Genomic DNA, 11,807 nt, shown 5'->3' with positions numbered 1-11,807 from the left:
CACCATTAAGTCGAGAGGCAGGTCCTTACGATGACGCAACCCTATATACATAAGAACATTGTACTGAGCATACAACGGATATGGTTAACATCTGTACCCGACCATAGATAGCTACACGTTTGCTCTAGAGCCGTCTGCAGCCCATCCTCGTTATCGAGATTATCACCATTAGCAACGCAAATACGAACAGAATTCACATGGTCGATTCCACTTCCGCTTCAGACTCGGGCGAATCAACACATTTTACACGTTTATTATAATGTAGGACATAAAATAACGTAAGACATAAAATGACGGTATCGAAAGCAGCATAGAAACGAACGAGCCCTGTGTCTGCGTTTTTCACGTAAAATATTGGTCAAATTTTCTGTAAATTAACAGAGAAAACATAGCGATGACGACGAATGATGAACATTGCCGTACTTACAACAATAGTTTGAAGCACAGGAAAGTTATCGCCATAAAAAGGTCCGTATAATCTCGAGAATCAACGATATATAAATAGGTATTACAAAATCTACGTAAATTATATAGAAAAAAATTGCATTTCTACTACCGCCACCGTCTATAATAATACGATCTCACATTTACGGAAGCATTCTTCGGATATAACTAGATAGAGGTTGCAGCTTAGTCCTATGGTTTCTGTAAAATCTAGCCAGCTAACTTCGCATTCAGCTTGGCTCAGCTCAGAAGCAATTTAGGGATAAACATGGCGATATCTTGATAGACAACATCCGGTACGACGTATACACACGGCCCTTTATCCACTATGATAGTTCGATTGCAACGACAACGTTCGGATATTTTGACTTCACTTTCGATTTGAAGAGGAAAAACAGCATCGGCAATTGTCGATAACTGTCCTTGAAGGTAACGAACTTCAAGGAATAGAAGATTGTGGACGCGATATGGGCGATAGATTTGCTAACATTCATCTACGCTTCTATCTTCTAAAAATCTTCTATGCAAGAAAAAAAAAAACGCAAGATTTAATAAAAATGGCTCAAGCAAGTGATTCATTGTACGAATCGCATAATTCGATAGCAGTTCAAAAAACTTTTTTCTGTTCTACTTTTACATTTTTATTTTTACGTTTTTCACAGGAATCTGTTAACCATCACCGTGCGGGACGTTCACCATGGTCTTTTGTAATTAACTCAACGTTAAATTGGTGGTTACACACGCTATTCTTATATATGATGATGTAGCAATACGACAATTTGTACGCCGTCAACTATGTTAATTGTTAACGAATAACGACAAATTTGGCCAAGTCATATTTAGATAGTTTGAAACGGATGCAGGTTCCTGTTAAGATCGGATTAGAAACAGGACAACCGGATTGTGCCTGCGTTGATATCTAGCCAGCGAATATGCGTAGACAATATTTTAGGCCCATTAATAGCTACTACGTGCGACCGTTTCAAGTGACACGAGCAGGCGTAGCCCCTCCCCCTTCCCCTTTCTATTTTACCCGTTTAAACCGTGTTAGGCGAAAAATAGGCGCTCTGATGCACCGATGTCCGGTAACACCCCATCGAACTATGAAATTAAAAAGTTTATCGAAAACGCAATCTCTCTTCGGTGATACCTATTCCATTAAAGCGCATTTAAAAATACACCAGCTGTTAGTTTTTTCTTACAAAGATTTAGCTAAATGTAGGTACAGCTTTAACACTGTGTAATCGACCCCAATAATATAGGATGTGTTTTCACCTATTGTACCAAGGTTAAAAGCCCAAGTCCTGCTATGTACTCACTTTCAATATGGCGTCGGTGAGATTAGTGTAAGAGCGTAATACCAGCACAGTAGCGAATGATGAGTTTGATGACCGATAAAGCCTTTGATACCTCACTTTCTGCTTATTTAGCGCGTTTTTGCATTTCTTCTGGAATGAATCAGATTGTTGCTTACCGTTCAACAAATGACTAGGAACGAGAATGCTAGGCCAGTTACTGAAGTCACGCTTGTGAACTGGATGAAAGGAGGAAGGTTTTCCTCTGTCTGGATCATTTTTGACCGATTGTCGCCGGCTTGCTGTCTTCGTGGCTCTACTTATCCGAGCGAAACACGACCCATTTTTAATAATGATTTCATTAATTGACCGCTACCCGAGATAATCCATTTACTTAGCTGGACACACACACAGACAGACAGACAGACAGACGGACCGACAGACAGACACCCGTTCAAAAATTACGCTCCGTACAAACAGAGCGGGGTCATAAGAAGGCAAACTACTTTTCGGGAAAAGGTAAACCTCAACCGGTTTAATAGGCAAAGACAACGACCAACAATTTACTTCGGAGTACCTATTGCTTTAGCGATTGGGTGATTTGACCTGATGAAAAAGTTCTACGAATAATTGAATTTTGTAGTTAGTGACAACGCAGCGTACACACATATACTATTCGTAGGCAATGTCTACAGCTGTACATTGAATATTTAGCTGCTAAAAAGCAAGAAATCTTACTGGGATTATGATTACTGTTAGCGCTATTCTCAACTTCTGCTGTCATTTTTGGTTCTCACCTGGTAATGCCAGTCAAATAATATCGCTGACTGGGATTCGTGAAGGTTGGCAATATTTTCAGCCTTCACTTGATCCTGTTTACTTGTCGCTCAGCAGAACTTCTACGTTGCTATCACTTCGGTCGCCACGACTACCTTCAAAAAAACCACCAAAATTGACTACGTAATATTTCCTCTTAATAAACGTCGCGCTGCGTTAGCCACGTTAACTAGAAAACACACTGTGTATGATATGTCACTGATCGCTATATTAACAGCAGATGTTAACAACAGAGGCCAAGAATATGGCTTTCATTTGAGACCGGTATCAGTTCTACTTGACCAACCGGGTTCCAACAGCAGGAACTATCGGGAGCAAATATAGTTGTCGAGTCCGAGTTACTTCATGAAGCCGGAAAGCCAAATCCCCAAAAGACTATTGCCGTCACGAGTTCCAGCTGAATTGAGGTTTATTTTTTATCTGCAACATTTTCCATTGTTATTAACGTGGCTATTACATTTCTTAGCATTTCGTCGTCGTGTTCCAATTCCCCTAAGTTTGTCACTGCAACGGGTCGAAGTTCGCTGTTTTACCAGTCTACATTTACATTAATTAATCAGCTGTTCACTAGCTCGCCAATTTTCATAATAGTACTCACTTTTAAGCACCGTTAATTTCTAGCGTTCGCAAATAAGCACGCACGCAGACAAGGACACCTGTCTTATAAGTAAACAAACATCGAGAAACAGTTCTGATTCGCTAGCATATGCACTGATGATCATACGTAGAACGTAAGGCTCTTTCTTTCTTTCTCTACGGCCTTTGTTGAGTTGCGCCTCGATGCACCTCAAGGTCTCTCTATAGGTCCGGTTTTCCTCAGCTGGACCATTCAGTTTGTTGAAGTTTCACCGTTCAGCAGGAGCTGTCCAGAGATATCAGCTACGGCCGATGCGTGTCTACTGCTTCCAGATTCCGCGCCACAGCAAGCTATACACCATAGCACCCTCTTCTTCCATCCACTGCTGGTTTTTTTTTGTTAGGAGTGCGTTCACACACGAAGCACGGTTCAATGTCTCACTTATCAAGCACACTGCATGGATCCTAAATACGATGAACACTTGCCGGCCGAACCACGTGCCGCAGGACATCTTCTCAAGGAAGGAAGATTTTTCATCTGTTTTAAGAGAAGACAGCTCGCCCCCAACGAAATAACTTGGTGACCTCACTAAATTCACGTTCATTACGTAATACGGCGAATGTAAGGAACCGGTTCGGCTGAGCGGATCTGTGAGAAGGCCTTTTGAAGGCTATCGAACATACGATAAAGCACTAGGCGCAAACAAATCACGGCAACAGCAGTGGTTGTGCTTTACGATAAAGTCTTGTTAAGATATATACGCAATTTATCAGCCTGCTACATTGCCGTTGTTGGACCTTGGAGGCATCGAAGTCAGCCGATCCACCGAACGGTTTTCCACCGTTACCTATTTTCAACTGTCGACAGCGCGCGAAACTGCCATTGGAAGTTTGCGTGGCGCCATTTTACTCCCGTAGTTGTTCCTATCCCTACGAGTGGTTGGACGAAGATGGTGATCGTTTTAGCAAGCAGCTGCGTTGTGAGGCATTGCTTTTTTTTGGGTAAGGGTATGGCGAAAGTGTCCGCGGACACAAATGATACAGCGTCGCCGCGAACCGTGCAAGGGGGCGAGGAGACGGGAGCCAGCCACGTAAAGTTTACAGTGTGGTAGTATAACATATCTGCAGTATGGTGGTCATAGTGAACCCTTTGTAATAAAACTCATTAGCGCCGTCTAGCCCGATGCTTGTGGGATTATAGGGTGTTGTACTGATGTCCGTTCATTCGATCGTAAGGTTAGAGTACGACCTGGTTTCGGCAGGAAGGCTCATCGTCGAAAGTTGCGTCTAGGAGAAAATTATGCTGTAAGACGCTGCTAAATGTAGTATTATAATTAAACTGTATAGTAAAAACAAGTTGTGAGATTTACGTGCGTGCTTGCCAGGTGCGAGTGATCGTAATTCGTCAGTATGCAATAGTCACAACGTCTATTTTGTCGTGTTACATAGAAAAGATTGCAGCGGTTTCATTTGTTCCTTTATGTTATGGTCACAAACAGAACTTAGCTCGCTATCTACGAAGCATTTGCTCAGCCCAACTAACAGATTGGCTAAATGAGTGTCTTTGAATTGCCTGTATAAAGCAATTTAACGAAAACTTTAAAGAAACAATAATTTTTCCGTCCTTTAAAAGCGAATGGTGGATATTAGCAGAGTCAATTGGTAAAATCCAATGTCTATAGTAGAGACAAGATAGTGCCTTCTGTCGACTTTTCGAATCCATATCTTTTTTCGACACTTTAAACGGCGCCAATTGGGACATTTTTGTAAAAATGAAAAGGCCCTTTAGGCCGTTTCCCATTGTGTCCAGTAGTCGGCGCAGTCATTGATCACCGCGATAAGGTACTCCGGTTCAACGCTATTCTACGGTGCAGGCCATACGTTTTTTTTTGAATTTCTCTTACTTGCTTATGTTCTCTGTTGCACAGAACCCTTCTCAGCGTAGCGTTAGATAATTTGCTTTTATCGTAGATACTACTAGTACGTGAGATCAAACCAACTAATCAATGAACAGACAAGCCCATCGCTTACGATACTTACATATGAAATTGCCTGACGTCTTTATCTACTATATAGTTCGTTAGTATAGTCGTATAGTAACGGTTGTTAGTATAGGAAACCACTGACAAGCTAAGTAACGTGAAAAAATATTCGGCAAAAATTTTTAACAACAATAATAAAATAAAATAAAAAAATAAAGTACATAGACAATACAGTCAAACACGTCATACATATGTTCAAAAATTGTTTTCATGTAAGATTTCACTTCACTCATGTAAGATTTTACTTATCACTCAGATATGCATGCATAATATACGTACACGCACTGAAAAGATATTGCATTCTAAGCCACCTTAGGCATCCGAGTCTGTAGGCCCCGATTTCGGGGACGAAATACTCGTCGCTATGAAGACTCCCGTCTCGATAACGGGTTAGCGGTCTGTACTTTTTTTTGATACAGTTATTTGACTAGGTAACGTAGTTATCTAAAAATCTCCGTAGACTTTAATCTCTTAGTTTACGAGACTTTGCTCCTGAATAACTGAATGTTACATATAGTTAAGCGTAATGAGTGCAGATAAGCCAAAAATGACAAATAAGCCAGCTATTTTCCAGCTAAACTATTGGTTTAGCTTTTTCTTATAAAGCGTTAAGTTTTTTCTCATAAAGCGATCACCTCTGAGTTTTCTTTTAATTTTTTTTCAGCGATTTTTACATGCCACATTATCAACAACTATGGTTTACCTTTTTGCTGTTAGACTCCATATGGTTAGCAAACATTTATGAAATTTTGAATCGATTTAATCACTTTCAGTGGGCTGATAGACTATGTCGCCTTGTCCATTTCAAACACACGAAGAAGCATCACTACCAGGACGCGGGCAGCGCAATTTCACTTGTGCAGTGCCCCGTATCCCATGATTATTCTCTCGTACTGAGAAAAAAAAAAACGAATTTCGAGGATAAAAGCTCTACCTGTACCATCAGTAACAACTGCAAACCGGAGTCAGTTACCAGCTAAAAGATGAAATCGAATCGAGAGGAATCGATCAATTAGGTGCACGGACACAGTATCCAGCGCCATTTTTTAGCGTACCTACGTAACTTGAAAATTGGGCTGACACCTGTTACCAATGTCCTCACAAAATGCCGTAATAGCAAAATTCCCGCTGCAGCAATTGTTATCAGCGACACGATACATACGCAGCGGGCTAACAGACAACAGCAGCAAAAAGGTTTACCGAACAACGCAGCAAATGAACGCAGCCGCAGCGCGTAACGACAATGGCCATGTAAATCATGCAACGTACCTAGTTAAGACTCAACGGCAATTGCGATCAGTGACGCAGACAGTGGATGGACAGCAGCTTCGATTCACTGAATAAAGATCGCGTGCGTCTTATGCGTGGCTTCTTCTACAATTTTCAAGATAGATTTCGATAACTTCTGCCTCGTTGACTGATGCTACTGCCTGAGGTCGTCCAGTTGATTCAGGTCAGCAAGATCAGCAGCTGTACGGGACGACGCTTACAGTCAGCAAGAAGAATCACAGCCCTAGGGGCATATCGGCACTCGGGCGTTAAAACAGATTAAGATTAGAGACAGAAAAGCTAATCCATTGTGGTACCGTTTATTATGATTATTGGCATGAGGCAAACATGAAGTGAAAATATAGAAAACAAATCGTTACTGCAACTTCGCGATTGTTTTGTGTCGAGCAGACTTCAGTGAAAAGGAGAACTTTCTATTTTTGTTGTAAAATGAATATAGATTGGGTAATGGAGCCGTTTCTAAAGCAAAAGCGTAGAGGATACTGATTCTAACTGCCAGTGGAATAGTAACGAACGTCTTCACGATTTCTCTAAGATTTCAAACCCGTAAAGACTCGCATTGAAACGTTCGGCTGTTTTGTTACGCAAGCTTGTTGTGAACAACATGTTATACTGTATCAAGCAAATTGCTATTAGAGTCCTTTCAGTTTTACGCTACCGGTACTTACGTAGCACCACTATGTAACATTCATACTTGAATTAACAATTTTCGCTGTCTCAGTCAAGTGAATAGCCCTACGAGTCCATCAAATAACATCCATAAACAAAAATATCTGTATTCGTGATTATGATCTTTCAAAGAAATATATAAGTAAATAGGACGCAAACTTACCAGCGAAGTTAGTGATCGTATCTGCTCGGAGCTTGTATCGAGGGATTTGCTCCTCGATAAGACTTACAAGTTCAACTTCGGCGCAGCTGTTGTTGTTGAGCTCTGTAAAACGTATAAAAGCTCACATGAGCCATCCTAGTTTCGCTGGAAAAGAACACTATCTCTAATGTCTGATCTAATAATAACAGTATGTCTAACAGTTACGCCGTCTGGCTAGTGATACTGTTCAACCACCAGAGTGTAAGATCAGCTAGTGCGATATAAATTTTCCCTTTAAGTTCAAAAATATTGGTATCAATAATGATCTTACTAATGAGTCCATCGTTTGTCCCTGACACTGACATATTTCGTTTCCTTTCTATTATCATGTAACTTTTCTTATTTATATATCATTACAATACTTAATCTTTAGAGCGTTTTTGTCGAAACTTTTATTTACGAAATCAAAGTTTGAGTTGTACTTATAGGCCTGATAGTTCAACCGAAAACACAAGCAAGCAAGAGTAGTGACTGTAAAATATTTTGTGCTTTAAGCCTAGAGAAGTTTTTAAAAGTAATTAGAAGTCTTTTTTTCGAGGGTATAGGGCCTGTACACATTGAAAATCGGTCGTTTCCCTATTGTTACTGCTATAATTGGCACATTGCTTTAATGGTAACTCCTTTACAGTAAAATTCAAAATACCCCATCCGCATATCGCACAGCCCTCATTGTTCACTCCTTTTTGACTTCATTTTACTTTATTAGGATTCGTTCTTATTAACTGAACCTCACGCTGACTCCATCTTTGCTTATTTTCAATTATGTAGTCCACCAGTGGTATCGGCTCTGCAATGGACGTCCTCCATGCTGGCCATAGCATAAGCGTGTGATCGACGTTGTCCGCGTCGCTTGTAGCGCACAGTGCGCAGGTTAGGTTTTACGCACTTTTACTATTGTGCAGCGCCCTCTAAAGCGTACCTGTGGCTATATTAGAAAATAGGTAGTACAGCTGTCGTCTCCGTTGAACCACTTGTGCAGTTTCGAAATGAGGAGTTAAGTCGCGATCTTTGCAAAGCCTAGGGCTTGCGTGTTTCATTCCACATCGAATATCCGCACAGTCTCTTTGCGCGGCTTTTCGTTCTTTCTTAGAGTAGAAAGCCGCATCCACTTTTCTACCGCCTTTGGTCAAAGAACTATTCGTCGTTGGGTCCGTGGTCTAACGGTCTCCGCAGCCCTGCACGTTTGCACCTTTATCGCCAGAAATTTACTTGCGGTTTCAGCTTTGTTCTGCTTCGCGTTACCTTGATTATCGTCGGCCCTATCGGAAATAACAATGATACATAACCAAATAGCAATAACTAACTAGACACGATTATTATGATTGTATAGATGTATGAACATACCTGTTATAGTAGCCGCGTCTGAGAAATCGCTCCGAGGATGTGGTGGCACCTGAACGAGGCTTGTGGTTGAGAACCGCTCTGGACTTACTAAAGAAGTAATTGTTTTATTCGTTTGGGTGTATAATCCTCCCGCTGTTACGATGGGCGGTATGGGCCTACCTGGTTGTTTGGTACGGGCGTCTACACCTGCTATATTAGCTTGTTGTTGTTTTGGCTTTTGATTTTGTTGCTGTTCGTGTATACAGTCGTCTTGCTGCTGCCGTAGCTGCTGACGTTGTTGTTTCAGAGACGTACAGGAGATGGTGCCACCATCGCACTCTGGCGGCTCCTCCCTGGCCTTCCTGTGGACGCGCGCAGGAGGAGGCCGCTTGAACCCGCCCCGCGACTCCAGCGTGTTCACAAGAGGCTCCGGCGCCAGAAAGGCGCGTGCCTCGCCTACCGATCGAGTAACTGCAGTATGGTCGTTATCGTCGTGACTGTCGCGAACGACGCCGTTGCTTCCAGTTGACAGGGCCTCGTAGGCCGTCTCTTCACCGAGTAACGTAACGACCCCTTCTATGCTGCCCCCTGGCTGAAGGCAAGTCAGAAATGATGATTCTGACACGCCAGAAGAGGAGCTGCCCCGGATAGATCTATCGGTGGTTTCATCCTGAAATGAGATGAAATTATATAGAAACGTTTCATTTGAATATGCTACATATAGAATTGAGAAACCGTGACATTGCTCCCTAAAGTTCAATAGCAATCACTATTTTTTTTCCAATTTTACGCCCAGTACTTAATTGCTATTTCAAATGTTTCAGAACCAGTCACTATGAATGCATATATCGACATGGCGCGTTATATATTTGCGTCATTCAATAGTAACATTGAAAATTCGATCAGTAGCCGAAATTACGACAAGTGAAGCTCCGATTAAAAATCAATTTTTCCTTAGTCAATGTGCACTTCAGCGGATACATATCTCTGTGTCCTCGTATCTAGTCACCTACATTATACGTATCGACAGGTACGGGCTATGCGCTTTTCCCGTTAGTAAGGCGCTTCTTTTTCTTGCATAAACGATTCATCGTATTTTAAATAAACAGTCCTAAACTCTCTCTAAAGTAATCTAAATCCCTTCATGTCCACGATACAGAAACCCCGTCCATTAACTACGTGAATGCCATTCAAATATCGACACAGCATTAATGGACAAAGATCGTCTGCCACTTACAATGGTCGTCTAGCTAGATTTGTACATCATCAGTCTATTTATTATCCTCTTTGCGGCAGCCCTATGGTTCTTTCCCTTTCAGACGGACAGATTTGCGCATGGCTTGGTAGCACACTTGCTGTTCTATTGGCCGCGTAGTGCAACAAGACGATGCGTTCTTTATCTACAGGTAGAAATTTACTGTCGATATGAGTAATTCTGCCAAAACAGCGACTAGCCATGGGTTGCCAGTAGCAGACGATCACGGTTCGGATGAGAATTTTCGCTGCTCTTCGTGGTGCCATTAGTGAGTAAACCGGTAAGTAGGCCTAAACAGAAAAAAGGAAATGGAGAAGATAGATTTCAACTGCTTGAGAGGGTCATTTTTAATGATATTCATCGAACTCATGGTGGCACTCATCAATGACGAAAGAGCACTGTTTGATACACAGCGACTGGGCGTATTTACGCTGTACCTTAAGGCATAAGTATAGAATTAATGCTAGGCTTATGATAATTGAGGAAGCCAAATCATTCCTTAACAAGCGACCCAAAAATAGCTGGTAAAAATCAATCATGGCGGTTTAAAAGGCACACTGAAATCATATAGCTGTGTATAATACTATTTGAATAACTCTATTAAAATTTTGTAATATATGCCATTGGGAAACATTAGGCTGCCACCATCTAGTTTCTTCCAAATAGAAGCTTGACCGTCCAACCCATTGCGTCGACGGTGTACCAGCCCACTTAAACCTAAAGGATGATTACAAATGAAAATGCGAATATGGACGTTTGTAGGTGCCATAGGCGACGAGGCGCAATATCATGAATAAGGCTTTCTTTAGAAAGAAACGCTCCAATGTGAGCAATATACTAATGCGTTTAAATGTAAAAAACTATCTATATATGTGTGCTAAAGGTCCAAGCCTTACTTTGAGTGACACGTATTTTTTGTGCCCCAAGCTTCCTCTAGGTTTAATAATAGCTAGAAATAATTTGATACTGAAAAACGAAGGGTCTTTTAAATAAGCGGATTACACCATCGGCTGATTTCATTGAACGGCGATCTTCATCTTGTAATTATAGCTTTTAAAAATACGAAAGGGCACAAAAAACATGTCTAAATAATAATGCGCTATTGAAAAAGAGTCGATTTGGTTCTTTCCTTTCTTACTCCTATATCAGAATAATTGTTGAATTGAAACAATGCTATTGTTTATAAAGATTTACTACTTATTGTTTACTTAACATACCTCGTCCTGAAGTCCAATTCCGCTATCTGTAAATACCGAGGAAATGTTGTACCTAAGCAGCACTTTTCGAATATTAGACTCATTCATAGCTGCTGACGACTTAGTGCCATACTTTGTTTGTTCTACAGCCGATAGTAGCAAGCAACCAAGTTCGATATATGTCTGTCCTAAATATTTATGTCCATAATCGAGGCACTTTGCGTCCAGCAACATAAAACTTATGACAAAGTATCTCAGCTCGTTATCAGCAGCAGTAACTTTGTACTAGCCAAACTTTATCCAAGAAATCCAGCGTTCATAAATCATTGGTTCACCTTATCACTTATCCTTATCACTTTAGCTGCTTACGATAAGAGGAAACACTTCCACTATATGATAAACAATACTTGAAGATGCACCGATATTTTCGTTCAATATTCATTTCACATATCCAGAGTTCGCTGACACTTAACAATCACACAGAGCAAATCCACGACCAGCCCTAAGTAAGAAGCGTTCATTATAAGGAACAATGAGGATAATAACGTTCTATAACGGAAGGCCCCTTTATTAATTAAGTCAAATTTCATCAAAGCTCCCTTTTTTGTTCCACACAAATCGAGCTCCTACTGTAGCTCTTGCTGCAGATTTTTCTGCCCTAGTCACACTATCCTAGAC

General features: G+C 41.1%; 2 protein-coding genes across 7 annotated transcripts in view; both read right to left on the bottom strand.

The window, feature by feature from the left end:
• The window catches only part of LOC111254236 (trafficking kinesin-binding protein 1-like), a 112,159-nt gene extending 105,457 nt beyond the window's left edge, over positions 1-6,702 (bottom strand). Inside the window, exon 1 of one of the 3 annotated variants that reach the window (XM_086975574.1) lies at positions 6,464-6,702. The gene's annotated coding sequence lies outside the window, so the exon portion shown is untranslated. Of the gene's footprint in view, positions 1-1,763; positions 1,893-2,536; positions 2,653-6,463 lie in introns of those variants that run through there. The other 2 variants (XM_086975586.1, XM_086975575.1) reach the window with 2 other exon arrangements.
• The window catches only part of LOC147754267 (uncharacterized), a 39,863-nt gene that overhangs the window by 10,519 nt on the left and 17,537 nt on the right, over positions 1-11,807 (bottom strand). For 2 of the 4 annotated variants that reach the window (XM_086975591.1, XM_086975590.1), the window contains exons 1-3: positions 11,151-11,767; positions 8,700-9,348; positions 7,317-7,418 (exon numbers count right to left, since the gene is read on the bottom strand). In XM_086975591.1, the coding sequence (XP_086831717.1) occupies positions 7,317-7,418; positions 8,700-9,348; positions 11,151-11,363 (964 nt within the window). In that variant the 5' untranslated portion in view covers positions 11,364-11,767. Of the gene's footprint in view, positions 1-7,316; positions 7,419-7,723; positions 8,615-8,699; positions 9,349-11,150; positions 11,768-11,807 lie in introns of those variants that run through there. The other 2 variants (XM_086975593.1, XM_086975592.1) reach the window with 2 other exon arrangements.

This window comes from Varroa destructor, unplaced genomic scaffold (assembly GCF_002443255.2).
Source record: "Varroa destructor unplaced genomic scaffold, Vdes_3.0 BEIS01000007.1, whole genome shotgun sequence".
In the NCBI taxonomy this organism is placed as follows: Eukaryota; Metazoa; Arthropoda; class Arachnida; order Mesostigmata; family Varroidae; genus Varroa; species Varroa destructor.
This window is presented reverse-complemented; position numbering and strand designations above follow the sequence as displayed.